The 27,313-nt window shown below is 45.2% G+C and overlaps 1 protein-coding gene across 2 annotated transcripts in view; it reads right to left on the bottom strand.

Moving 5' to 3' along the window:
• Positions 1-27,313, bottom strand: part of LOC115144840 (fibulin-1-like) — a 41,487-nt gene that overhangs the window by 6,321 nt on the left and 7,853 nt on the right. Inside the window, exons 4-16 of one of the 2 annotated variants that reach the window (XM_029685939.2) lie at positions 26,444-26,591; positions 26,078-26,143; positions 25,850-25,936; positions 25,560-25,697; positions 25,097-25,234; positions 23,257-23,400; positions 22,865-22,990; positions 22,499-22,624; positions 22,083-22,202; positions 21,811-21,942; positions 21,209-21,332; positions 16,701-16,843; positions 15,133-15,270 (exon numbers count right to left, since the gene is read on the bottom strand). In XM_029685939.2, coding sequence (XP_029541799.1) covers positions 15,133-15,270; positions 16,701-16,843; positions 21,209-21,332; positions 21,811-21,942; positions 22,083-22,202; positions 22,499-22,624; positions 22,865-22,990; positions 23,257-23,400; positions 25,097-25,234; positions 25,560-25,697; positions 25,850-25,936; positions 26,078-26,143; positions 26,444-26,591 — 1,630 coding nt within the window. Of the gene's footprint in view, positions 1-15,132; positions 15,271-16,700; positions 16,844-18,578; positions 20,514-21,208; positions 21,333-21,810; positions 21,943-22,082; positions 22,203-22,498; positions 22,625-22,864; positions 22,991-23,256; positions 23,401-25,096; positions 25,235-25,559; positions 25,698-25,849; positions 25,937-26,077; positions 26,144-26,443; positions 26,592-27,313 lie in introns of those variants that run through there. The other variant, XM_029685940.2, reaches the window with a different exon arrangement.

Genomic DNA, 27,313 nt, shown 5'->3' with positions numbered 1-27,313 from the left:
GCCCACAGGGCTTTGTGATGGCCACTCCAATACCTTGACTTTGTTGTCCTTAAGCCATTTTTCCACAACTTTGGAAATATGCCTGGGGTCATTGTCCATTTGGAAGACCCATTTGCGACCAAGCTTTAACTTCCTGACTGATGCCTTGAGATGTTGCTTCAATATATCCACATAATTTTCCTCCCTCATGATGCCATCTATTTTGTGAAGTGCACCAGTCCCTCCTGCAGCACAGCACCCCCATAACATGATGCTGCCACTCCCGTGCTTCCCGGTTGGGATGGTGTTCTTCGGCTTGCAAGCTTCCCACTTTTTCCTTCAAACATAACGATGGTCATTATGGCCAAACAGTTCCATTTTTGTTTCATCAGACCGGAGGACATTTCTCCAAAAAGTACGATCTTTGCCCCCATGTGCAGTTGCAAACTGTTGTCTGGCTTTTTTTTATGGTGATTTTGGAGCAGTGGCTTCTTCCTTGCTGAGTGATTGCATTTCAAAGATGATGGTACAAAAAAATAAAAAGAACAGTTGATTTTTTTTGTATTATCTTTTACCAGATCAGATTGTGTTATATTCTCCTACATACCTTTCACATTTCCACAAACTTCAAAGTGTTTCCTTTCAAATGGTACCAAGAATATGCATATCCTTGCTTCAGGGCTGAGCTACAGGCAGATAGATTTGAGTATGTAATTTCAGGCGAAAATGTTTTTAAAAAAGGGGCGGATCCTTATTAACTGACTTGCCTAGTTAAACTAAGGTTAAAATAGAAGAAATCTAAGTCACAACAATAAACAAACACAGTGTGCTTAAACTAATATGTTTCTATATTGAATACATCTTGTAAACATTCACAGTGTAGGTTGGAAAAAGTATGTGAACCCCTAGGCTAATGACTTCTCCAAAAGCTAATTGGAGTCAGGAGTCAGCTAACCTTGAGACCAATCAATGAGACGAGATTGGAGAGGTAGGTTTGAGCTGCCTTGCCCTATACAAAACACTTACAAAATTTGAGTTTGCTATTCACAAGAAGCATTGCCTGATGTGAACCATGCCTCAAACAAAAGAGATATCAGAAGACCTAAGATTAAGAATTGTTGACTTGCATAAAGCTGGAAAGGGTTACAAAAGTATCTTTCAAAGCCTTGATGTTCATCAGTCCATGGTAAGACAAATTGTCTATAAATTGAGAAAGTTCAGCACTGTTGCTACTCTCCCTAGGAATGGCTGTCCTGCAAAGATGACTTCAAAAGCACAGTAAGTGCTCAATGAGGTTTAGAAAAATCCTAGAGTGTCAGCTAAAGACTTAAAGAAATCTCTGGAATATGCTAACATCTCTGTTGACAAGTCTACAATGCGTAAAACACGAAACAAGAATGGTGTTCATGGGACGACACCACGGAAGAAGCCACTGCTGTGGTTCGCAAAAGAGCACCTGGATGTTCCACAGCGCTACTGGCAAAATATTCTGTGGACAGATGAAACTACAGTTGAGTTGTTTAGGCACAGCACACCAACATCAAAACCTCATCCCAACTGTAAAGTATGGTGGAGGGAGCATCATGGTTTGGGGCTGCTTTGCTGCCTCAGGGCCTGGACAGCTTGCTATCATCAACGGAAAAATGTATTCCCAAGTTTATCAAGACATTTTGCAGGAGAACGTTAGGCTATCTGTCTGACAATTGAATCTCAACAGAAGTTGGGTGATGCAACATGACAACGACCTAAAACACAGAAGTAAATCAACAGTTTCACGGATCCCCCCGGAACTCTCATTGCGCACACCTGGCCCTAATTCCCACTGATTTTATTTGTATATATGTGCCCTTTGTTCACCATGGTGGTGTTGATTATTGTTACTATGTCCGTTGGTGCGTGTGAGTACCTGTGCTGTGTGTTTTGGGCTTTTGTGCCCTTGTGGATTGCGCAGATGATTATGGGTCTCGGCCCGTGTGATAATCATTGTGCGCTTGTGTTATTTATTCAAGGTACTCCTCGCTCTTATGTTTGGGTTTCAACCCTGTGTTTTGTTACATGTTTGTTTGGTCTTCGTCCCCTTGCCTTTACACGGCATGCCATCATTAGGGCTGAATAAAAAACATTACACATTACTGTGCTTGTCTCCCGAATCTTCTCATACCAGCGTGACAGAATAATCGAATATTGAGGGAGACCGCGCAAATGACCCGTCCAACGACGCTGCGACTGGTCCGTCCGGCACGGCTGCAATTTCGGCGGCTGCAACTGGGTCGTCTGACTTCACCACAACGGGTCCGTTCGATGGCACAACTTCAGCAGCTACAACTGGTCTGTCCGACGATTCCACAACTGGGCCGTCCGACGCCACTGCTACTGGTCCGAACTACGCCGCCACAACTTTGGCAGCAACAACTAGCCCGTCCAATGACGACGCAACTTCGGCAGCTGCATCGAGTCCTGATTGACCCGCACTGCGTTCCTGTGAATGTCCTCGAGGCCGGTGTCATTGCATTGCTTGTGCAGTGCGTCGGGGGGGTACTGTCACGGGGGTACTGTTAATGCAAATAGTCTGGGTAGCCATTTGAGTAGCTGTTCAGGAGTCGTATGGCTTGGAGGTTAAAGCTGTTTAGAAACCTCTTGGACCTAGACTTGACGCTCAGGTACCACTTTCCCTGCGACAGCAGAGAGAACAGTCTATGACTAGGATGGCTGGAGTCTTTGACCATTTTTAGGGCCTTCCTCTGACACTGCCTGGTATAGAGTTTCTGAATGGCAGGAAGCTTGGCCCCGGTGATGTACTAGGCAGTACGCATTACCCACTGTAGTGCCTTGCGGTCGGAGGCCGAGCAGTTGCCATACCAGGCAGTGATGCAACCCGTCAGGATGCTCTCGATGGTGCAGTTGTAAAACCTTTTGAGGATCTGAGGACCCATTCCAAATATGTTCAGTCTCCTTCAGGGGAATAGGTTTTGTTGTGCCCTCTTGACGACTGTGTTGGTGTGCTTGGACCATGTTAGTTTGTTGGTGATGTGGACGCCAAGGAACTTGAAGCTCTCAACCTGTTCCACTACAGCCCAATCGATGAGAATGGGTGTGTGCTCGGTCCTCCTTTTCCTGTAGTCTACAATCATCCCCTTTGTCTTGATCACGTTGAGGGAGAGGTTATTGTCCTTGCACCACACAGTCAGGTCTCTGACCTCCTCCCTATAGGCTGTCTCATCGTTGTCGGTGTTGTGTCATCGGCAAACTTAATTATGGTGTTGGAGTCGTCCCCGGCTATGCAGTCATGAGTGAACAAGGAGTACAGGAGGGGACTGAGCACGCTTCCCTGAGGGGTCTCCGTGTTGAGGATCAGCGTGGCAGATGGGGTGTTACCTACCCTTACCACCTGGGGGCGGCTCGTCAGGAAGTCCAGGATCCAGTTAAAGAGGGAGGTGTTTAGTCCCAGGGTCTTTAGCTTAGTGATGAGCTTTGAGGGCACTATGGTGTTGAACGCTGAGCTGTAGTCAATGAATAGCATTCCAACATAAGCGTTCCTTTTGTCCAGTTGGGAAAGGCAGTGTGGAGTGCAATAGAGATTGTATCATCTGTGGATCTGCTGGTGTGGTATGGAAATTGGAATGGGTCTAGGGTTTCTGGGATAATGGTGTTGTGAGCCATGACCAGCCTTTCAAAGCATTTCATGGCTACAGACGTGAGTGCTATGGGTCGGTAGACATTTAGGCAGGTTACCTTAGTGTTCTTGGGCACAAGGACTATGGTGGTCTGCTCGAAACATGTTGGTATTGCAGACTCAGACAGGGAAAGGTTGAACATGTCAGTGAAGACAATTGACAGTTGGTCAGCGCATGCTCGGAGTACACATCCTGGTAATCCATCTGGTCCAGCGGCCTTGTGAATGTTGACCTGTTTAAAGGGCTTACTCACATTGACTGCATAGAGCGCCATCACACAGACGTCTGGAACAGCTGATGCTTTCATGCATGTTTCAGTGTTACTTGCCTCGAAGCGAGCATAGCAGTTACTTAGCTCGTCTGGTAGGCTTGTGTCACTAGGCAGCTCTCGGCTTTGCTTCCCTTTATAGTCTGTAATAGTTTGCAAGTCCTGCCACATCCGACGAGCATCGGAGCCGGTGTAGTACGATTCGATCTTAGTCCTGTAATGACGCTTTGCCTGTTTGATGGTTCATCAGAGGGCATAGCGGGATTGCTATTAGAGTCCAGCTCCTTGAAAGCGGCAGCTAAACCCTTACCTCAGTGTGAATGTGGCCTGTAATCCATGGCTTCTGGTTGGGGTATGTACGTACAGTCACTGTGGGGACGACATCCTCGATGCACTTATTCATAAAGTCAGTGGCTGGTGTACTCCTCAATGCCATCGGAAGAATCCAGGAACATGTTCCAGTCTGTGATAGCAAAACAGTGATGTAGTTTGGCATCTGCTTCATCTGACCACTTTTTTATAGACCGAGTCACTGGTGCATCCTGGTTTAATTTTTGCTTGTAAGCAGGAATCAGGAGGATATAGTTATGGTCATATTTGCCAAATGGAGGGCGTAGACAGCTACGAAAAATACAGAGGAAAACTCTCTAGATAGATAGTGTGGTCGACAGCATATCATGAGATACTCTACCTCAGGCAGCAAAACCTTGAGGCTTCCTTAGATATCGTGCACCAGCTATTGTTTACAAATATGCACAGGCCCCGTGTCTTCCAAGAGGCTGCTGTTCTGTCCTGCTGATAGAGTGTGTAACCCGCCAGCTGTATGTTCTTAATGTCGTCGTTCAGCCACGACTCGGTGAAACATATTACAGTTGTTGATGTCCCGTTGGTAAGATATACGTGCTTTCAGTTCGTCCCATTTATTTTCCAGCCATTGAACGTTAGCTGGTAGAACGGAAGGCCAGGGCAGATTAGCCACTCGTCCCCTGATCCTCACAAGACATCCTGATCTCTTTCCACGAAACCTTTTCCAGCGAATCATGGGGATCTGGGCCTGGTCGGGTGTCTGTATTATATCCATCCCACCCGACTCATTGAAGAAGAATCATCCAATTTGAGGTGAGCAATCCCGTTCTGATGTCCAGAAGCTCTTTTCGGTCATGAGAGACGATAGCAGCAACATTATGTACAAAACAAGTTATGAACAACACAAAAAAACTATCAAAATTGCATGGTTGGTTAAGAGCGGATAAGACGGCAGCCCTCCCCTCCGGCGCCATTATGTGAAAGAGAAGAACAGTTGAGTCTAGAAACACAACTCATGTATGGGATCGTTCAGCAGAAGCACACGATGAACGCAAGCCTACACGTGACCATGTGAAATTAACTCTTCACAGTGAAAACTTCACAGAGAACAAGGCCTTCTTCCATAGAAAGTTTTACCTACAACCCTCACATAACCTTGAACCCCCAAAAGACTGCGATTGTGCTAGCCAACTGTCCTTCCGAACAACCCATTGGGACCTTATAGGTATGCCCTCTGTTTAGGTTCAGCTTCCTGTGGCTATGGGAAGTGGCTTAATTCATTCTCAACATGGTCCTTCATTTTCTCCCTGCAGTTACACAAAAACACTTGATTCAACCCTCTGTGGAACAGTACATTCAGGGTATTGTTAAAGAATGTACATTGTGGGCCTTGCATTGTATTTCCACTTCCTATGAATAAATGAAGGGACTTAAATGGAGGTGAAAAGGGCATTTCTGAAGGGTTAAAAAGGTTGAATATTGCTAAGTATTACATATTTGTTACCAGAGGATGGTCATGACCCGACATATGAAATATGAATTCAATTGGCCCAAAAGCACTTGAAAATGTAGAGACTAAGAGCCTTATAAAGAGGATATCATTCACAATATTTTAGATTGACTTGGTGAAACTGTTTGCCTGCCTGCTTGTCTATGAGTGTGTCCGTCTGTCAACCCTGTGACACTCATCTTTTCAAATGGAATGCAATGCATTAACAAAAACGTCAACTCTGTGACACTCATCGCTTCCCAGTGAATGCAATGCATTGACAAAAACATCATATTGTATATTGTGATGTTTAAATTTTTGCAAAAACGTGACAAGATGGTGTTTTGAAGCTGATGCTGCTCAGTCCTTTCTCAGGTACTGTGCTAAGTTCTACTGTCAGCAGCTTACTTGTAGTCATTGATCAGTGACGTGCAGCAGCTCTCGGAGCTGTAGATCCTAGTTGTTCCTCTCAATCATCCCATGTTTTAATTGCGCAATCAGAGCAGTTCAGATTTGACACCTGAAGAGGAGCCTCATAAGGGCTCTGTCCATCAGCATATTTCACATCCACAGCACACAGAGTAATGTATCCTCCATGAAGGCAAGGCATCTACAGTGACAACTGGAGCTCAACATACTAGCTATGAACCTGATGTGAAACCAAACCACCAGAGCCACATAAACATTGCAAACATTTCACTCAGTCACGAGCTGTGGTGAGGTGAAAGCCTGACCACAAAGCTAACAGGTTTCACTTTGATGCAATCCTTTCGTCATTAATTGAGGTGCAGGCCTGTACAAGTTAAAAGAAATGAAAAGACCAAATCGCTCACTGATATCATCTCTCCTCTACTTTGTGTATGTAGTTCATTCCAGGATCTGATGGTAGGCTTACAGTATGTCTGAAAGCACTCTGCTCCGGTATCCCTGGGAGTCGGGATTGCGTCGTTCCGTTGCTGAGGTAGTTTATCTGCAGCAGGGTGCAGAGGTGACCCCACCATGTTCCAACCTCCATCAAACACACAGCCGCACAAACACCCTGTTCCCCAGAACATTCCACCACACCATAAAATAGCCCGTAATTAGAAAATAACCTTAAATGCATGGTAGAAGCGCGAGACGACACTGCCACAAAACAAAATGAAGCAAATGCCAGGAGGCATTTGTCATCCTCTATGGCTGCGAGAGCTACAATATTGAAGGGTTACATGTAAACAGTACAATTTCAGGGTTTTCTGGTTTCTACAACTCGGCGAGGAAGTGTATGACAAAATCCTAAATGAACGCGTTTAACACCAGAAAACAAAGTATGCGTCGGCCTTGCCACATTATTGTATAATCACACGCTGGCCGTGGTGTGATGCATGCATAGTGCTGTAAAACCATTGGAAAGGGGCCAGGCAGAGCACGGCTTTTCCCAGGCCCAGGCCCTGTCCGCTCTGAGGGAAGCCTAGGATTAGCATACAGGCTCCTTGGGGACCGGACCATAGGGCACGGGCCTGACTGGCCTTTCTTGTGTGTTTGGTATAGCTCCTGACCACTCCAAAGGGGACGTGAGAGCTGCACACCCCCGGTCTGTTGTGTGGTTTGGTATTTCAAGGTCAATTAGCGATGACTGAGTCATAGTTACAGATCTCTCCCAAATGAACCGTGGGACCGTGCTGGACGCATGTAGTCCTTCTCCACTGTTGTGACATCATTGAAAAAGTTGCTAGCTGGAAGGAAAAGAATTTAGCTTTTCTTGGACTTTCTATTTTCAGTGGTTGTTTGATGAATGAGTAACATTGATGATATAGTAGCATATGGGCACATTTCAAGGTAACAGAATGATGCTGAGACAGATGCAAAGTTCGGTAACAGAATGACAGAACAAACCGCACAAACTGTCATTCTGTTACCAAACTTTACCAAACCAATCTGCACTGTTCTTCAAGTAAATGTGTTTTTGTACATTATTATTGTTATTATTATTCACTCCGTTTCCGTGGAATTGCCCATGTAGCATTATCTCCATCGTGACCTTCACATCGTAATAAAAGTGACCTTATACAGTAACCTAACCACCGGACACAGTAGACGATAGCACTCAATCTACATCTCAAAACACGGCATTAAAACATCCAATGTCAAAGATGATGCTGGATTTGGTAGACTTGGAAACAGATTCCTCAACACGCGTATATCCTTTTTTGGATCCATTTTTGATAAACAGATACGTTATGCCAGAATCTCCTGATACCTTTTATCTGTATTAGTCAAAAAGACATACAGTGTAGATAAAGTGATAATAAATTAGTCAAATATAAATATTCAAAATAAAAGTGAAAATGTAGCAGCGTGGCTGTGGAGATACTTGGGAGGGATGATGAACAAGTCAATACAAATCAAGTGGAAAGCAAAGGGGAGGAAGAAAAGTACATAGCTAGCTATGTATGACAAATGATTTGTATACACTTACAGCAAGAATCAATGGTGTGTCAATGTGTGTGTACAGTATGTGTGTGTGTGTGGGGAGGGGGGGGGGGGGGTGTAGGCACACAGTGTATGTATATATTATATATATATATATATATATATATATATATATATATTCGGAAAGTATTCAGACCCCTTGACTTTTTCCACATTTTGTTACGTTACAGCCTTATTCTAAAATGTATTAAATACGTTTTCTTCCTCATCAATCTACACACAATACCCCATAATGACAAAGCAAAAACAGGTTTTTAGAAATGTTTGCAAACTTATAAAAAATAAAAAACCTTATTTACATAAGTATTCAGACCCTTTTCTATGAGACATCCAGTTTGCATTGATCATCCTTGAGATGTTTCTACAAATTGATTGGAGTCCACCTGATGTAAATTCAATTGATTGGACATGATTTGGAAAGGCACAGACCTGTCTACATAAGGTCCCACAGTTGACAGTGCATGTCAGAGCAAAAACCAAGCTATGAGGTCGAACGAATTGTCCGTAGAGCTCAGAGACAGGATTGTGTTGAGGCACAGATCTGGGGAAGGGTACCAAAAAATGTCTGCAGCATTGAAGGTCCCCAAGAACACAGTGGCCTCCATCATTCTTAAATGGAAGAAGTTTGGAACCACCAAGACTCGTCCTAGAGCTGGCCGCCCGGCCAAACCTGAGCAATCAGGGAGAAGGACCTTGTTCAGGGAGTTGACCAAGAACCTGATGGTCACTCTGACAGAGTTCCAGAGTTCCTCTGTAGAGATGGGATAACTTTCCAGAAGGACAAGTATCTCTGCAGCACTCCACCAATCAGGCCTTTATGGTAGTGGCCAGACGGAAGCCACTCCTCAGTAACAGGCACATGACAGCCCACTTGGAGTTTGCCACAAGTCACCTAAAGGACTCTCAGACCTTGAGAAAGAAGATTCTCTGGTCTGATGAAACCAAGATTGAACTCTTTGGCCTGAATGCCAAGCATCACATCTGGAAGAAACCTGGCATAATCACTACGGTGAAGCATGGTGGTGGCAGCATCATGCTGTGGGGATGTTTTTTCAGCAGCAGGGACTGGGAGACTAGTCAGGATCGAGAGAAAGATGAAAGGAGCGAAGTACAGAGAGATCCTTGATGAAAACCTGCTCCAGAGTGCTCGGTACCTCAGACTGGGGACGAAGGTTCACCTTCCAACAGGACAACAACCCTAAGCACACAGTCAAGACAACACAGGAGTGACTTCGAGACAAGTCTCTGAATGTCCTTGAGTGGCCCAGCCAGAGCCCAGACTTGAACCCTATCTCTGGAGAGACCTGAAAATAGCTGAGCAGCCATGCTCCCCATCCAATCTGACAGAGCTTGAGACGATCTGCAGAGAAGAATGGGAGGAACTCCCCAAATACAGATGAGCTAAGCTTGCAGCTTCATACCCAAGAAGACTCAAGGCTGTAATCGCTGCCAAAGGTGCTTCAACAAAGTACTGAGTAAAGGGTCTGAATACTTATGTAAATGTGATATTTTTTATAAATGTGCAACATTTTCTACAAATATGTTATGTGGTATTGTAGTTAGATTGATGGGGGGGGAAACAATTTCATCTATTTTAGAATAAGGTTATAACGTAACATAATGTGGAAAAAGTCAAGGGGTCTGACTACTTTCCGAATGCACTGTACATTCTGTTTGTGCATGTGACGTGTAACACTATCAAACATCAGTGTAGACCACCCCGGGAAGAGAAGACCTTGTGTGTTTTGCTATGCTGTGGGGTTGTCGGGTGGAGAAGACATTGTTTTGATTAGCTGTACTAATCCCCTCAGTGACAGGCAGGCAGGGATTCCTCATGGGCTTGGCCCGCTCTGGTGGGCCTGCTGATTCCATGTCATAATTCATGATCATCCCCTGACAGACAGACAACCTCTCTCTCTCTGTCTCTCTCTCTCTGCCGCGAGGAGGCTTTCTCTGCTTATCACACTATATAATCTGCAGATTTCTGTCCTTAGCTCCCTTCATTCTAATACACTCAACCACAAGCTAGAGTCTGTCTGAAATGTCACCCTATTCCATATATAGAGCATTACTTGTCTTTCGACCAGGTAACTAATAAGGTGCAATTTAGGAAGCATACCTAGACTAGAGCCTCAAGCCCCACTGTGTCCTTAACACCTGCTCTGACACACCAGGTCCAAATTCCACCAGCTGCTGTGAACGGCTCCATTGACCGCCACCAGCACAAAGTACCTGACCAGACACAGACAGTGAGCTCACTCCTTCATTCATGGAGCTAATGGACACGGTGAGCCTGTCACCTCTGTGCCAATGACATCGTAAATAGGCCTTTCATATTATCTGTGTATAACTCAAAAGCACAGAGGCATATTTCTACCTGTGTTCTAGAATGGTTGGAATCTTGCTGTGGCGTCTCAGTCTTCAGTCCAGTAAGTGGCCCATTGACGGAAGGTTTGATTTACTAACGGAACATACCAGATTCACCAAAGGATGAGGTTTAGGAACTTGCCTGTGATGGTTTGCTCACTTCCCCACTCTCACGGTGGCCAGAGGAAAAAGTTTTGCCCTTCTGTGAAGAAGATGCTACTTCTTCTAGCATCCATCCTTATCCTTATTCTTCTCCCACATATTTCACACGATGCTACATTAGCTCAACCCCATTCCCACCCACAGTCACAGCCCAAGTCCCACCCACAGACCCATTCAAACCATAGCTACCTCTGCCTGCTAACAGGAGCATGACGTGAGCTCAGTCCATCCACACCATGCGTTCACTGGGAGTGTTGTTAAGACAATATTAATCCCACTGTGAAAGCGTGGCTGGGCAGACAAAGTCAAACAGGGGGAACCACCAACACCATGGAGACAAATGGAGAGACCACCACCAATCTGTAGCACGCCACACACACACACACACACACACACACACACACACACACACACACACCACCACCACCACCACTGCATGCTGCATCACAGGAAAGCCCCTGATTCCGGACCACCTGCTCCTCGTGCTGTAGACCACAGAACTGTTGTTTTTAAAGGGAGTAGCTCTGCAGTTCTGGCTGGCTGCCAGAATCAATCATCCTATTATCACCATGTCCCTTCAAACAAACGTCGTCATCAAACAGTCTGCCCTAATCAGATGACAGTGCAAAAGAGTCTGAGTAATGCATACCTTTTCTCTCACTGTTTGTCTTTCCCAATATGCATCATCTGATGTGCCAGAGATGTTGTCTTAGTGATGACATACCACCAAGCTGGATCTACTTCAGCTCTACCTGGAGGGCTGTAAGACTCAGTAAGACATCTGCTGTGTGGTCCTGGCTGTACGTGGTGCTAGGCTAGTCACTGGGCTCCAGGACATTGGATTCTGTGAGTGTATGATTGGTTGTGATCATGTTTTCCCCAAGCGTTGACGGGCTGTTGTGTTTGCACAGATGCGGCTGGCTGTCAAGGCTGTCACCCAGACGTGACAGAGCTGGGAAAACCTCTCGCGTGACACTGATGGATGACTAGGGAAGAGTTGTGTGGCTCTCTCGCAGTGTGTGACTTGTTGTATAGACAGTGTGTGTGTGTATGGGTGAGACTGTGCATCAGTGTGTGTGTGTGTGTGTGTATGGGTGAGACTGTGCGTCAGTGTGTGTGTGTTTATGGGTGAGACTGTGCGTCAGTGTGTGTGTGTGTGTATGGGTAAGACTGTGCGTCAGTGTGTGTGTGTGTGTATGGGTAAGACTGTGCGTCAGTGTATGTGTATGGGTGAGACTGTGCGTCTGTGTGTGTGTGTGTGTATGTGTGTGTGTATGGGTAAGACTGTGCGTCAGCGTGTGAAACAGAGAACAAACTCAATCATTCTCCCAAAGTAGCAGTGTACCAAACTTAAACGGCTTACCCTGGTCAAAGCGGTCAGTCTATTAAAAGCGCTATTGGTGAATATAAAGGAGGATTTTCCTCTTGTTCATAAAGTAGATTCATATGCAACTCTTACAGATAGTTTACACGTCAGCTAGCTACAGAGCTAAGCCACAGCCACCAGCCAAAGGAACCAGCGCGGAGCACCACCACTGAGTTGAATAAACCAAACCCTATAGCTGATCACGACATGGACACCAGACTTCACAGCAGACAGTTATTGACCAAAGCCTCGTCAGCAGAGCCACTCAACATGGACGACTATGGCTAACATGCAAGAGCTGCATCCAATAAGCACCCCAAGGGTTTGGGAGAGAAGAGCCTCCTCACAAACAAGGCAGCGAAGCCTTTCATGTGGTAGCCATTTAAAGTGTTCAAATGCTCGACGAGACACTGAGGGTTGGTGTGGGGAAATGGAACAATACATTTAACCACATGAATCACTAGGGCCCAGGATTACTTCTGCACATATTCGTACACACACTCTCTCTTGCACATGCACGAACACACACATACACACACAAACACAGAGAGAGAGAGGGAGAGAGCGACAGAGAGAGACAGAGAGAGAGAGAGTCACACACATTCTCTCACAAACATGCACACACGTTAAACTTCTGAGGATGGGTGACGTAAGTCCCAAGTACCAAAGTACCAAAGGGTAGCTCAATTATACCCCCGCCACCCCCCACCCCAATTATACCCCTTCCCCGTTACCCCAGTAACAAAATGATAACCACAAAACTCAAAAGATGGTATCTGTACTCTACCCACTGGGCACACACTGGTTGAATCAACGTTGTTTCCACGTCATTTCAATGTAATTACATTGAACCAATGTGTAATAGACATTGAGAATTGACATCTGTGCCCAGTGGGTATTGTATGGTTGTTAGACTAATAATCTCCATTCTGGGAAGAGACAGATGTACGTAGCACAAGAGGTTGGTGGCACCTTATTTGGGGAGGACCGGTTTGTGGTAATGGCTGGTACGGCAATTAGTGAAATGGTATCAAGTACATCAAAAACATGGTTTCCATGTGTTTGGATGCCATTCCATTGACTCCGTTCCTGCCATTATCATGAGCCGTCCTCCCCTCAGCAGCCTTGTGTGGTACGTAGTGACAGGCCATCCTTTCATCCATCAGCACAGTGTGTATCTCTCACTCTCTCCTTCCACTGCCCGCATCCCTCCATCCTCCCATCGCAGAGCCAAAACAATAACATCCAGGCTATGCGTCATCCCCGGGCCGAGAACACCCCCATCCTCCTGGAGCCAGGCTTCGGTTCATCTCCCCCAGACACAGTGAGCAGCGCTGGATCCTCACCAGACCAGTGGAGGCTAAAGGGATGTGCTCCTACACTACAGAGGCTCCACATGCAGTCACACCCACCAAGGCTCCTCTCTTCTCTGATCTACAGCAACAGACTTGGATCTGATCCTTGATTGCCGGGTTAAGTAGGGTACCATTACTATCTCAAAGTCTGTATAAGGACTAGCGTTGCACAGCTACCGGTAATTTACCAAAGTTTCCGGAATATACAGGAATTTATCGTAACTTTGGTAATTTATACTTGAATAACTTTTAAAAACGTTATTCATATATAGTATTCATTTGTTCTGTGTCCATATTGTCCATGAGTTTCTAATATATAGACCATATGGTTCAAAAATAAATAGCCTAATTAATGAAAAAAGCATCTAATCAATAAGTCACCCATTCATCCACCTCTGGCCTGCTCGCCTCCCTACCACTGAGGAAGTACAGTTCCCGCTCAGCCCAGTCAAAACTGTTCGCTGCTCTGGCCCCCCAATGGTGGAACAAACTCCCTCACGACGCCAGGACAGCGGAGTCAATCACCACCTTCCGGAGACACCTGAAACCCCACCTCTTTAAGGAATACCTAGGATAGGATAAAGTAATCCCTCTCACCCCCCCCTCCCCCTGAAAAGATTTAGATGCACTACTGTTCCACTGGAGGTCATAAGGTGAATGCACCAATTTGTAAGTCGCTCTGGATAAGAGCGTCTGCTAAATGACTTAAATGTAAATGTAATAAGGCATTATTTTCAATCAACTCTGCAACTCTTCCAACTATTGACTGTGTTCACAACTGCCACCAGTTTGACGGCGAAACATTGACAACAAATACATATTGACATGGTGAAATAAATACGTGTGTTAAAAGGATATTTCATGCTGAAACCCTCATATCAAACGTCAATGGTTGTACATTTAGGATAATGTTTTACAGCTCTGTCATTATATATTTTTATTTTAAAATAATATTATTTCATATATTTTGCATGTGATAAGGCAAAACAGAGGGCCAGAGATTTTTACAGACACCAGTAATAAATCCTCATTTTGCAACCCTAAAAAGGACTGATATTCGTCATATAAATTTACACACGCACATGAAAATATATTATGCCCATCCAGACTTCTTCATATGCAAAAATATAAGCCATCTCTGTACATCGTAGCCACAATAATCTGTTGAGGAGAAGAAGGGCTTTTTGTTGCTTAAGGAAAGGAAAAACATGGCGGGCAGGAAGTGAATTAAATGGTGCAGAAAAGTGGAACAAACAGAAGCCAAAATGTTTGGTGGAGAAAGAAGAGAAAGTCGTCCTTCATTGGTCTCCGAGGACAACCCAAAGGACAGCTTAAGGTGCAAATGGCATTGGAAGTGATTGTCAGATGTACTTGTGTCACGGGAGCATCCTTATGATGGAGAATTTCATGCTTCTCAAACCAAAGCTTCTCTTTCTTCTTCTTCTTCTCCCCACTCAGCTCTCACATGGAGACACACACATGCGTTTGGTTTGTATATTTAAAAAACACAATGCAAAATTAGGTCAGAAAAGAGCTTGTTTGAACGTCTATCCAGGGAGGCCTCGGGACTAGTGATTGCCTGCTATTGTTATTTGACCCTTGTGACTTGATGAGTTACTCAGCTCTCAACTCAAGTCAAATGGCATATGGCTTAGTTGGCTGCATCCCTTCGCTCCTTCTTTCTTTCCACTCACCCACGATTATGCCGTGCTCCTCACGTTTGACGATGTCGAAGGAATTCTGGACATTTCCCTCCAGGATGTCGAACACGATGTCGGAGCTGATGTGGGGGGAGGAGTGCGCCATCGACATGGTTCTCAGGAAAACTATCTCTGTTGGAAGAAGATAACAATTAGAGACTAAAGAGCTTTACAGGGCTTTAAACCCTTATAATCAGGCTGGGATTGAAACGGCCAGGCTCGTGCCAACTTCTCCTCGGAGGAAGACAATCAAATGGGAGGCAGCTAAGCTCTGGGTTTATTGTGTGCAGAGGGGGTCATGACAGGGATGATGGCTGTTCAGTGCTGTTGGCCTGCAAGTCCTAAACACCCCGACGAGGAGCTTATGAGAAACAACAAGGACTTAACTTCCCATGAAGTTGAGGATGAAGACTAAGGACTAAGTTTGTAGGACTAAGTTTGTCTCGGTTTGTATGGGTGTGATTACAGTGGTCAGTCAGTCAGATCCATCCTAAGTGACACTTAGACATCGGTTTTGGTCTAGCGGCTAGGCAACACTTAACGGTGTCACCAGCACACCAACCTTGTCCCCCAGGGTTTGAATGCACACAGCTCATATATATATATATATATTGAATGTTAAGGAGGAAGTGTCTGATGCATGAATTACCACTACACTGTCAACAACACTCTTAAAGAGCCACTAATGTTGCCCATTAGAGAAACCAAATTTCAGTCTTGGAGGTTTGTTTTCTGACCGATTCCACATTTGGTTAATGATGTTTGGGGCGGCAGGGTAGCCTAGTGGTTAGAGCGTTGGACTAGTAACCGGAAGGTTGCAAGTTCAAACCCCCGAGCTGCCAAGGTACAAATCTGTCATTCTGCCCCTGAACAGGCAGTTAACCCACTAGGCTGTCATTGAAAATAATAATTTGTTCTTAACTGACTTGCCTAGTTAAATAAAGGTTAAAAAAAATTGGGCCCTGTAGACGAGGAAGCCTATTTCACTTTCTCAGAATCAATCTAAAAAATCTTGAGAAATCTGTTGCTGAGGATGTTCTAGTTGTGCAATTTTACATCTAACTAAGGTGTTGTGTGCAGTATTTCTCAATTTTACATCTAACTAAGGTGTTGTGTGCAGTATTTCTCAATTTTACATCTAACTAAGGTGTTTGGTGCAGTATTTCTCAATTTTACATCTAACTAAGGTGTTTGGTGCAATAACTTTTTCTGACTCATAATGATGCCACATAGGTTGTTTTCAAAGGAATTAATTCATTAGCTTATTTTGGGCAAGTAAGTAAGTAGCCTTGCAAAAGCCTTGGATTTCAGCTCATAGGAGCAGGAGCCTAACTCCTCATTATGTAGTGTGAGGCAGCTTGATGTATAAGCACACCCCCTAGACAGGAGGCTAGTCTATCACAGGCTTTTTTGGTCAATAGGTTTTGGACAACAAGGTAATATAAAAAGGAATATACTTACAAGTATGTTTTCACATAACATGCTGTCAGTGATAAAAAAAACATTGGATGTAAAAAAAAGTGTGCTGTAATCTACATAAGTGCATAAGAGATCACCCCTACCTTCAGGCCTGGTGAACTCCCTGAAGGTAGGCATGGAGATGACAGTGTGGGAGACGGAGTGTACAGGGTCCAGGACACAGCTGATGTCATTGGGCTGGCACGACTTCACACAGCGGACGGTGTCTGAGCGCTCGACCCTTGCCCTGGTGAGAGAGGACACACACAAATGCACACACACAACTTCTGACCTTTAGAGAGAGATTATAAAAAGCCTAAGGCACAAACCGCCTTCGGTTCCTCCCCTGAAGCTCAAATGACAGGGCATCCTATTCCAAGGGAGATGTGCACTGCACAATCAAGAACTCAGCAGACCCTGTGGAACAACCGCTACACAAACACGATCTGTCCAACTACAGCGGGGATGCTGGATGCTGGATTCTACATCAAAAACATCGGTACTGTATGTGGCTAGCAAGAATGATAAAACAACGACAGCCAAAGATCACACAGTAGCCAGAGTGTAGCTGGCTAGTGGAGGCTCTGGTAGCCATTGATGGTTTGGTTTCTGATGCACTGGTTGTGTTGTGTGGGGAGAAGAGAAGTGAAATATGAAATACTATGAGGAGAGAATGATGCATGAGTTGCTCGCAGCAAAATATTTGGATTTGTTGAGCGTGTCCCCGGCTTCATATCAGATAATCTCTTGAGGAGAATTTATGGGACAAGGGGGGTTCTAAAATTCTCCTAAATTGTGAAGAACATGACTAGACAACTCCCCAAGCGCTCCGAGCTGCTCTCATCCCATTATTTAAGACTCTGTTTATTTCACAATCTAATCAGTGGCAGCTTAGGGTGAGGGGAGACCTCGCTGAAACAAATGCCACCCACCCACATGCCTACAGCAACAGGGCTGCTATGCTGCCAGGAACCTGTCCTGCAATCTGAGAGGAACTGCTTTTCAGCAGGCTTTCACCCACAAGCACCAGGGACAGAGACCTCTATTTAAATCATCAATGCCCTGGGGAGGTCCTGGTTACGAAACATATCAAGACAAATTCTACAACTCAACGTCAGCCATAATCTCCTCTGCTTGGTGGGGATGTGCCATGCTCTCCCGAACGAACTCTGCTTCTCCATGAGCCTATTCTAAACAGACAAAATACCATACATGCAGCTTATACAGTTGATAATGTCTGGTGTGGATGGGATTGAAAAGGAAGGTTATGCAAGGTAATACCAACAGACAAGTAGCTGGCCAGTGCATACATGATTTGGCTCTGGTTCCCAAGAGTACCATGTATAGGGTCCAATGAACGTCCACCACTGCTCCAGTGTAATGTATAATATAGCTACATCATGGCTCTCTGTCTCTCCTCGTGGGGCCTATAGGCTGCAGCTCAACCCCAGGCCAGAACCCCAGGCCAGAACCCGGCTCGGGTTGCACAGCTCCTTTCATGGAGAGAGTGGAAAAGCCCCTGACAAAAAGTCAGGGGCTTGTAATTAGCAATTAACGCCAGGGTACAAGTTTTGCTTTGGTTCAGGCCAAAGCCGCAAATGTTCTTCTAGTTTATAATACCTCAGCCTGCAGCAGCGAGAGGAGAGAGCAGGCCCTGGAGGATGGCGTGAACGCTCTGCTCCACTAGGCCACAAAGTGAATTTACAAGATTATAATGACCCAGGGTGAACTGGCCCTCACACAGAGCAGGGTACATCAAAGACTAGACAGCAAGTAGAGAGAAGGGCTAATTATGCCCTTTGTGTGTGTGTGGGGGGGGGGGGGGGGTTGTGGGTGCCACAGGAGGGCCCTTGTAGTCCCCTATCCTCTCATCTCTCTCTTCACCTCACGTGGCCCAGAGAGACCCAGCCCTACAGAAAAAAACAATACTTCAAGACCAGAAAGGAAAACAGACTGTTGGATGGAATGGAAGTCCTCTGGTCAAGCGCTGCAAAGTCCTTTTATTTTTGGGGTAATTATTATTTATAGTCAGTAGATTGATAACGCCCCAACACAAACACTGCAGGGCATCATTCATTCTCCAAGCGGTGATGTTGCTCCGCCACAAATTGTTCAGACCACCAGCCAGAACCCAGATCCCCATAACTCACTGTCAGAGTAGAGAAAAAAACAAATTGTGCTTTACAGATGTATGATCTTCATTTGAGCCAGTTTGCTACAGAAGGAAACTAATCTTGCAGCAACAGGAAATGTGAATAATTTTGTGGATTATAATTAATGGACATTTTTGAAGAGGTTGATACATTTTTCACAAGGAAAAATCAAGTCTGAAATCTCAAAGTGGAAATTACAAACTTCAAAAGCCTTTTTAAACCTCAAATACACTACAGGTTTTACATTTCCTGAGTTACAGGAATGTTCTCCTGCAACAGGGTGATCAAATGAAGATACTATATCTGTAGCTGTGCACAGACCACCATGTTTTATTTGATGGATTTCCCAACTAGACAGGTGCATCCTTACTGCCCTGACAGGTCGGGAGGAACCTGGGACCCATGGTTGAATTTACAGTTATTGTAAGCCGCAGCCCAGGCAGGCTCTGACTAGTGGCCTAACAGCATGTTTCGGCTATTTCTACTCTATCTCTGTGCCTTGCATTTTTCCTAGTCTTCCACGACTGCATCCCCTTGCCTGTCACTTACTCTGGCTTGCCTTTGAGTCACTGTCTGCTTGATTTTACACCCGCAGTACGCAGTGCAATATGTGCATTTCACATTATTCCTAAAATATCAAGTGGGCTAGGTCAGGATGTGAGACCACATTAGAAGGATGTGGATCCACCAATTAACTGCTTCCACCAAATCAACTATGACTTGACAGTGCTAATATGCTGTTTAAAATGCTATTTACTATGCTATTTAAAACACTGATACTCACCTACTGGAATATCACAGTTCTATTCAAGAGATGTACCTATGCCACTGAAAATATGTTTTCACCAACCACATAAACTTACCCCAAACATGAAGTGCATACATGCTTTACAGGTCATAGTTCCCCCAGCTATGTAATATTCTAATAAAAAATGAGATCTCTGGTGCTGTCCACAAAACATATGTTAAAAAAATATATCCGGATTGAACGTCTATTGTGTCTAGTCCAATTTTAATAGAACACATTTCATGAAACAAATCAGCCATAAGATCCTGTAGGACTCCAGACTACACCATTACATACAGTAATCAATAGGCATCCCCAGGCCACTACCTCAATACCCTGCCCTAGAGCGCCACCTAGCTGCTATTCAAATGCTGTACCTCCAAGTGAGTACATGACATTTGGCCTATTTTGCAGGGCTATACTTAGCTACAGTAATCACAAAAACTACAAAAGGACCAAAAACAAGGAGACAAATGACAGAATGCTGCTTCTGGTCTATGTCATCTGTGTTTGTGCTTGCTGATCATGGCAGTGTTTGCTCTTTTTTGGCTGTTATTGTTGTTGCCGTATTCTTGTTGCTATATGCTACTACCCTCTACTCAGGGATAGCGTTATATGGTAGGATAGGCTGCTCCTGGACAACAAACACCAGGACTTTGGCTAGGTAGGTGCTGGTGGTGCCGTAACGCAGCAGTCTCATCTCCAGAGACAGCTCAAAGTCCTGCGGCTCAGTGATGGGCCGCGTCACAGCCATCTCGCCACCAGAGGGCACTCTCTGCGTGCCGAAGAAGTCGCCCTTGTTGCCGCCGACGATGGCAATCTGAACATGGTCTCCGGGCACGGTGTTGGACGGGCCCATGCGGAAGACGTTGGTGGGCACAGGGATGTTGGTGGGGAAGGTGAGGTGGTAGTAGGTTATTCTCAGAGGCGAGGCCAGGCACTCGCTAGTCTGATTGCAAAGCAAGCGTTCACAACGACTGTAAGGAGAGACAGGGGCCAGAGACAGGACAGGACAAGACAAAGACGGACAGATAGAACAAACAGAGAACAAAAGAGAGGTATAAGTTTGATTTGCCGTGCATGGCATGCTGCTAGCTGTGTGGGGCTAGGTGGGTAGGGACAAAGTCAGCCTCATGTGTTTCTGTGGACCAGCATGTGTCACACTGCCCCCTGTAGGGTCATGCAAGAACATCTCAAGGAAAGGATTACATTTTGTCATTCGACTGCCTTCACAGAACATGCCTTTGACTGAACCCTAAAACTGAAGCCATTAAGAGTCAACATTGGGCATGCACAGCTTCAATAGAGAGGTAGGGGTTGGAGTTGGGGTTGTGTATACACTGTAGAGCAGGGGCCATAAAATAACTTGTGCCTGATCCACACTTTAGGACCTGACCATACTGTGCTGGCTGGGATATTTTTCCTTTCACATTGCGGAGCCAGACCAGCCCAGTAATGCTCGGCTTGACTGCACTCGGTTTGGCTCAGTAGTGTGAAAAGAGTTCTTCTCCTGATTAACAAGGAGTTACATAAAGTCATCCGCCTTGGTCAATGACAACTTAACTGAGAACTCCATACCTGGGGACCTTGGGATACTGTGAACTAAAAACCGGTATACTGTATAGCCCCAGTACTTGAGAGAGAGTCCTCGGGTAGGTAGGTAGGTACTCACTTCTCTCCCGCTCTGCGATAGTTTGGCGGACACTCAAAGGACAAGCATCTGAATCCACCCTGTACATTGAAGCAGCTCTCTGTCTCAGAGCAGGTGTGTGTCCCTGTCACACACTCATCAACATCTGGACAGGAAGAGAAATTAATCAATTCAGAACCACAAACATTTTAAATCCTATATTTTAAACATGAAACCTAGGTTCAAACCTCGTCCGCTGCGTGTCACGAGACCGCTGAGCTAAAGCCTATAGGCATTAGCTCGGGGAGATAGTGCAAGTCTTCAGGTATCAGGCAAGGTTACTCATTACGGAAGTTTGGTTCCCAGAATCATCACTGTTACATTTTATTCACTCCCGCAGACGCTCTTATCCAGAGCAACTTACAGGAGCAATTAGGGTTATGTTGCTTGCTCAAAGGTACATAGGGTACATCGACATATTTTTCACCTCAGGGATTCAAACCAGCAACCTTTCAGTTACTGGCCCAATGCTCTTAACCGCTAGGCTACCTGCCATCTTTACTGGTATTTGTCTTCTGATCTGAAGAATGACCATAACCCCCCTGCTGAGGACCCCTACATCCCCATAAGGAGCGAGGACTTACCCTGGCAGCTGCGTCCATTGGGGGCCAGAGTATAGCCGGTGGCGGGGCAGTTGCAGTGGAAGCTCCCGGGGGTGTTGTGGCAGCGGTAGGAGCAGATGTGACCCCCGGTGGGCAAGGCACACTCATCAATGTCTGGAGATAAGGTCAAAGATCAAACAATAGAGGATGTAAAGGGTACAGGAAGTCGAATCAAATAATACCTGTGTAATGGGGCTCCTGATTAGGTTACACCATAGGCTATGGCTCATTAGATGTGTTTTAGCATCTCCTACCTTCACAGTTGATGCCATCCCTGTCACTGAGCTGGTAGCCACGGCGACAGTAGCACTGGTAGGAGCCGTACACGTTGGCACACTCTTGACTGCAAGGGCTGCTCTCACATTCGTTTAGATCTACACACAACAATGTAACTCAGTTAGATAAAACTAGTCATCTATAGCCAGGAGAGAAAGAGAGAGAGAGAGAGACAGAGAGAGAGAGAGAGAGAGAGAGAGAGAGAGAGTAAGAGACAAAGAGAGAGTGAGAGAGAGAGTGTGAGAGAGAGACAAAGAGAGAGAGAGAAAGAGAGAGAGAGCGAGAGATACATCTATAAAACACATGACCACAAACCTCAGTAAGGCAAAACAAGAGATGGCCAATGAGGGAAGCTCAGATTTAAACAACTCTTAACATTGGAAGACTGCCTTACCATCACAGTTCCTGCCGTCGCTGGCCAGCTTGAAGCCTTGGGTGCAGCTGCACTTATAGGACCCCACGGCATTCTCACACTTGTGGGCACAGAGGCGCCCAGGGTAGTGCCTGCACTCATTGATATCTAAGACACAGAAGAAAAGGACACTAAGTTGAATATCTACAGCAGGGTTCCCCAACTGGCAATTAATTTTTTAAATATATTTTTTAACCCTTTGTCATAAGACCTACATAACGCTGTGATTACGATGACATACCAGATGTCATAAACAGTCAAGACTGTTGGTGTCCTGCTTATGTCAACTAACACGACACTGTCCTGTAACTACTAGGTAACTACAAGGAGTAAGAAGTCAGTATGTACCTTCGCAGACGCGGCTGATGCTGTTGAAGATGAAGCCAATCTTACACTCACAACGGAACGATCCTACCAGGTTGATACAGCCATGGCCTGCACACTCTCCATCAGGACCTTTACACTCATCAATATCTACACCAGGGCAAAGAGAGAGAGATCACAAGATATTACAGGAAGAAAAAAAACGCATCGGTATGCAGAGAGATAGCGAGGCCACGAGAAATACATGGAAATGTAGGCTACAGTGTAAGATTCCTAATGCTAAGCAAAGGAGGTGAATGTGGTTCCAGGAGATGTTGAGGTTGTCTTCTATAGCACAGGACAGGGACCTTGAGGGGGCCTTATGCCCAGACTGGAGCGATGAGGCCTCAGTACGTAAGTGAGGCAGCCGTACGTACCCACGCAGCGGTTGCCGTTGTCGTTTAGGTGGTATCCCCGGCCACAGTTGACAGAGTTCCTCTGGCAGGTGAAGGAGCCTACCGTGTTCATACACGACTGGCCAGGGTGGCAAGGCCCAGTCTGGGCCAGACACTCATTGATGTCTGGGGTAGAGGTCAGAGGTTATACATATGTCATGTACAGTTGAAGTCGGAAGTTTACATACACCTTAGCCAGGTACATTTAAACTCCGTTTTTCACAATTCCTGACATTTAATCCGAGTAAAGAATTCCTGTCTTAGGTCAGCTAGGATCACCACCACTTTACTTTAAGAATATGAACTGTCAGAATAATAGAGGAGAGAGTGAATTATTTCAGCATTTATTTATTTCATCACATTCCCAGTGGGTCAGAAGTTTACATACACTCAATTAGTATTTGGTAGCATTGGCTTTAAATGATTTAACTTGGGTCAAACGTTTTGGGTAGCCTTCCACAAGCTTCCACAATAATTTGGGTGAATTTTGCCCCATTCCTCCTGACAGAGCTCCAATACATTGACTTTGTTGTCCTTAAGCCATTTTGCCACAACTTTGGAAGTATGATTGGGGTCATTGTCCATTTGGAAGACCCATTTGCGACCAAGCTTTAACTTCCTGACTGATGTCTTGAGATGTTACTTCAATATATCCACATAATTTTCCATCCTCATGATGCCAACTATTTTGTGAAGTGCACCAGTCCCTCCTGCAGCAAAGCACCTCCACAACATGATGCTGCCACCCCCATGATTCACGGGTGGGATGGTGTTCTTCGGCTTGCAAGCCTCCCCTTTTTCCTCCAAACATAACGATGGTCATTATGGCCAAACAGTGCCATTTTTGTTTCATCAGACCAGAGGACATTTCTCCAAAAAGTACGATCTTTGTCCCCATGTTCAGTTGCAAACCGTAGTCTGGCTTTTTTATGGCAATTTTGGAGCAGTGGCTTCTTCCTTACTGAGCGGCCTTTTAGGTTATGTCGATATAGGACTCGTTTTACTGTGGATATGGATACTTTTCTACCTGTTTCCTCCAGCATCTTCACAGGGTCCTTTGCTGTTGTTCTGGGATTGATTTGCACTTTTCGCACCAAAGTACGTTCATTTCCAGGAGGAAGAACACGTCTCCTTCCTGAGCGGTATGAGGGCTGCGTGGTCCCATGGTGTTTATACTTGCATACTATTGTTTGTACAGATGAACGTAGAACCTTCAGGCGTTTGGAAATTGCTCCCAAGCATGAACCAGACTTGTGGTGGTCTACAATATTTTTCTGAGGCTGATATCTTCAGATGTTCCCATGATGTCAAGCAAAGAGGCACTGGGTTAAAAGGTAGGCCTTGAAGTACATCCACAGGTACACCTCCAATTTACTGAAATTATGTCAATTAGCCTATCAGAAGCTTCTAAATCCATGACATAATTTTCTGGAATTTTCCAAGCTGTTCAAAGGCACAGTCAAATTAGTGTATGTACACTTCTGACCCACTGGAATTGTGTTTCAGTGAATTATAAGTGAAATAATCTGTTTGTTAACAATTGTTGGAAAAATTACTCGTGTCATGCACAAAGTAGAATTCCTAACTGACTTGCCAAAACTATAGTTTGTTAACCAGAAATTTGTGGAGTGGTTGAAAAACTAGTTTTAATGACCCCAACCTAAGTGTATGTAAACTTCCGACTTCAACTGTATGTATGTATGTCGGAGGGCCCTGTGGACTGTACTTTGAAGTTACTGTGTTTTGGGGTATATGTGGGATGGATGGGGTGATGTACTGTCCTGGTGATGTGTTGCCATGGTAACATGGTTCTGATGCTCACCGATGCAGCTGCCCAGGGCATCCTGGATGTATCCATCGCCACACTGGTTCTTGGGTCGACAGCGGAATGACCCCTGAGTGTTCTGACACATAAAGTCCGGGGAGCAGTTGTGGGTGCCCGACTCACACTCGTCAATGTCTGGGGGAAGAACACATGTTGTACGAAAGCATCAGCAGATTTACATGATATTAAAATGTATGTGATTCAAATGTATTCTTATAAATACTCAACAATAGCTTCATTGTCAAAGTCAGACATACTGTAAATTTGACAGACAGACAGACAGACAGACAGACAGACAGACAGACAGACAGACAGATAGACGGATAGACGATTAATGGACGGATGTTTATCAGTTTATCATGGATTTGTTTTACAGTTTATCATGTATGTATGAATCATACATATTGATCTTTACATATTCCCTCTCCCCTGTAGGAGGCGTTGTGTTGCGACCTCTGACCTTTGCAGTTGTTGCTGTCGGTAAGCTCGTAACCGGTACCACAGCTGACCTCTCTTTGGCAACGAAATGACCCCAGCGTGTTGATGCAGCGCTCACCTCCTCTGCAGTTACTGGCACCCAGCAGGCACTCATTTATATCTGAGAGCGAGAGAGGAAGAGGAGAGGATAACATGGAAGGCGTATCTAAGAAGTAAGATATCCTAGTCCTGTGGAGATACTAGATGGACAGGGATTTATTCCACCTCATTTACTATTCAACAAGATATGACTGCTGCCTCCTGTCCACTCACCTTCACAGTTCTTCCCATCTGGTTTGAGTTTGTAGCCTTTGAAGCAGGCACAGGTGCCGTTGCCCACACATTCCTGTGCACACTTCGCTAATCCGGTTGAGAACAGAAAATGTGCACATTAAAGTAAATTATTTTTGTTTCTGTTAGAGTACCTATGTTTCTGACTTTCTCTGTGAGGACAGTCAGCTAATAACATGTGAAAGTGATGTGAGGAGGGGAAGTTAGTACCATTACTGCACTCATTCAGTAACGGATTATCCTTGCCAGTGAGGGCCTCGTTGTCTTTGTCAGGAACTGTGGGGGATAAGAATTCAAATATTCACCAGTACAGGCAAAAACTGTTTGCAAACAAAGAGTGTTGAAACTATTCGTCATGACAATGGAGGTCTTTACTAAAACTACAGCAAGAGCCAAGGCTCCTAATGGCCACCAGAGGGCAGTGTAGAACTCGATTAAAAATAGTCCACTCCACTCTACTCCATCTTTCCCCTTCTCCCTCCTCCCTGCCCTCTCTATTACAACACCTCCCATTCCTCTCTCTCTCCACCCTTTCCTCTCCCTCCACGCTCCTCTCCTTCTACCCTCCTCTCTTACCCAGAGTGTTGGTCTTCACATCGGGGGCTCCGTCATCGCAGCAGGCCCGGGACACCAGGCCACACTGGTAGCCCAGAGACAGGCTGTGGTCACAGGGCAGACCCTTCTCCTGAGCAGCCCGGCCCAGCAGACAACAGTCACAGCACATCTGGAGGAGTCAGACGATAGACATAATTACTCAATGTGTTAATATGCATCATTTGGCCAGACGGACATACAGAGGAAAATTACACCACCACTTCACAACTTCACCAATCACCATCGTCTGAAAGGGAACAGTCTGGGCTTGACTCGGGGGAGGGGTCAAGTTTCCACCAGTTACCACAGCCACAAAGTCCAAATTCGCTATATCATAAAAATTAATGAAATCAAAACTTAAGCTTTTTGGTCTTAATTTAAGTTTAGGGTTAGGTATAAGGTTAGCAGTGTGGTTGTGGTTAGGGTTAGGTTTAAAATCACAAATAGGCAGGGTTTATTACTTTGTGGCTGTGGTAACTAGTGACGACCGAGGAGTCTAGTCTGAGTGTGTCTGTATCTTCTGTGTGTGCATGTCTTGAGGATGTCATAATGTGGGTGGTGGGGTTGTAGTCTGGTAGTGTACTGAGAGATTTTAGAGGGAGCTAGAAAATGAGCATGCTATGGTTTATCCCCCATTCTAAACTCATCCTGTACCTCTTTTCTCCCATTCATAAAATGCAGCACACCTTAATGCAATCAGCCAACACCTGCATTTCACGGAGGTGGAGGTTCAAGTTAAGACATGTTGCTGGCTGCACTAACAACGATCTCATTCTTCTGGGCAAATGTACTGTGGATCCCTTGGCAAAGCTCTGCAAGGGTCTTGACTGCCGCCTTGATGTGCTGTAGTAT

Source organism: Oncorhynchus nerka, linkage group LG17, assembly GCF_034236695.1.
Source record: "Oncorhynchus nerka isolate Pitt River linkage group LG17, Oner_Uvic_2.0, whole genome shotgun sequence".
Taxonomy (NCBI): domain Eukaryota; kingdom Metazoa; phylum Chordata; class Actinopteri; order Salmoniformes; family Salmonidae; genus Oncorhynchus; species Oncorhynchus nerka.
Note: the sequence above shows the minus strand (reverse complement) of the source record. Positions and strands in the feature narration are given on the sequence as shown.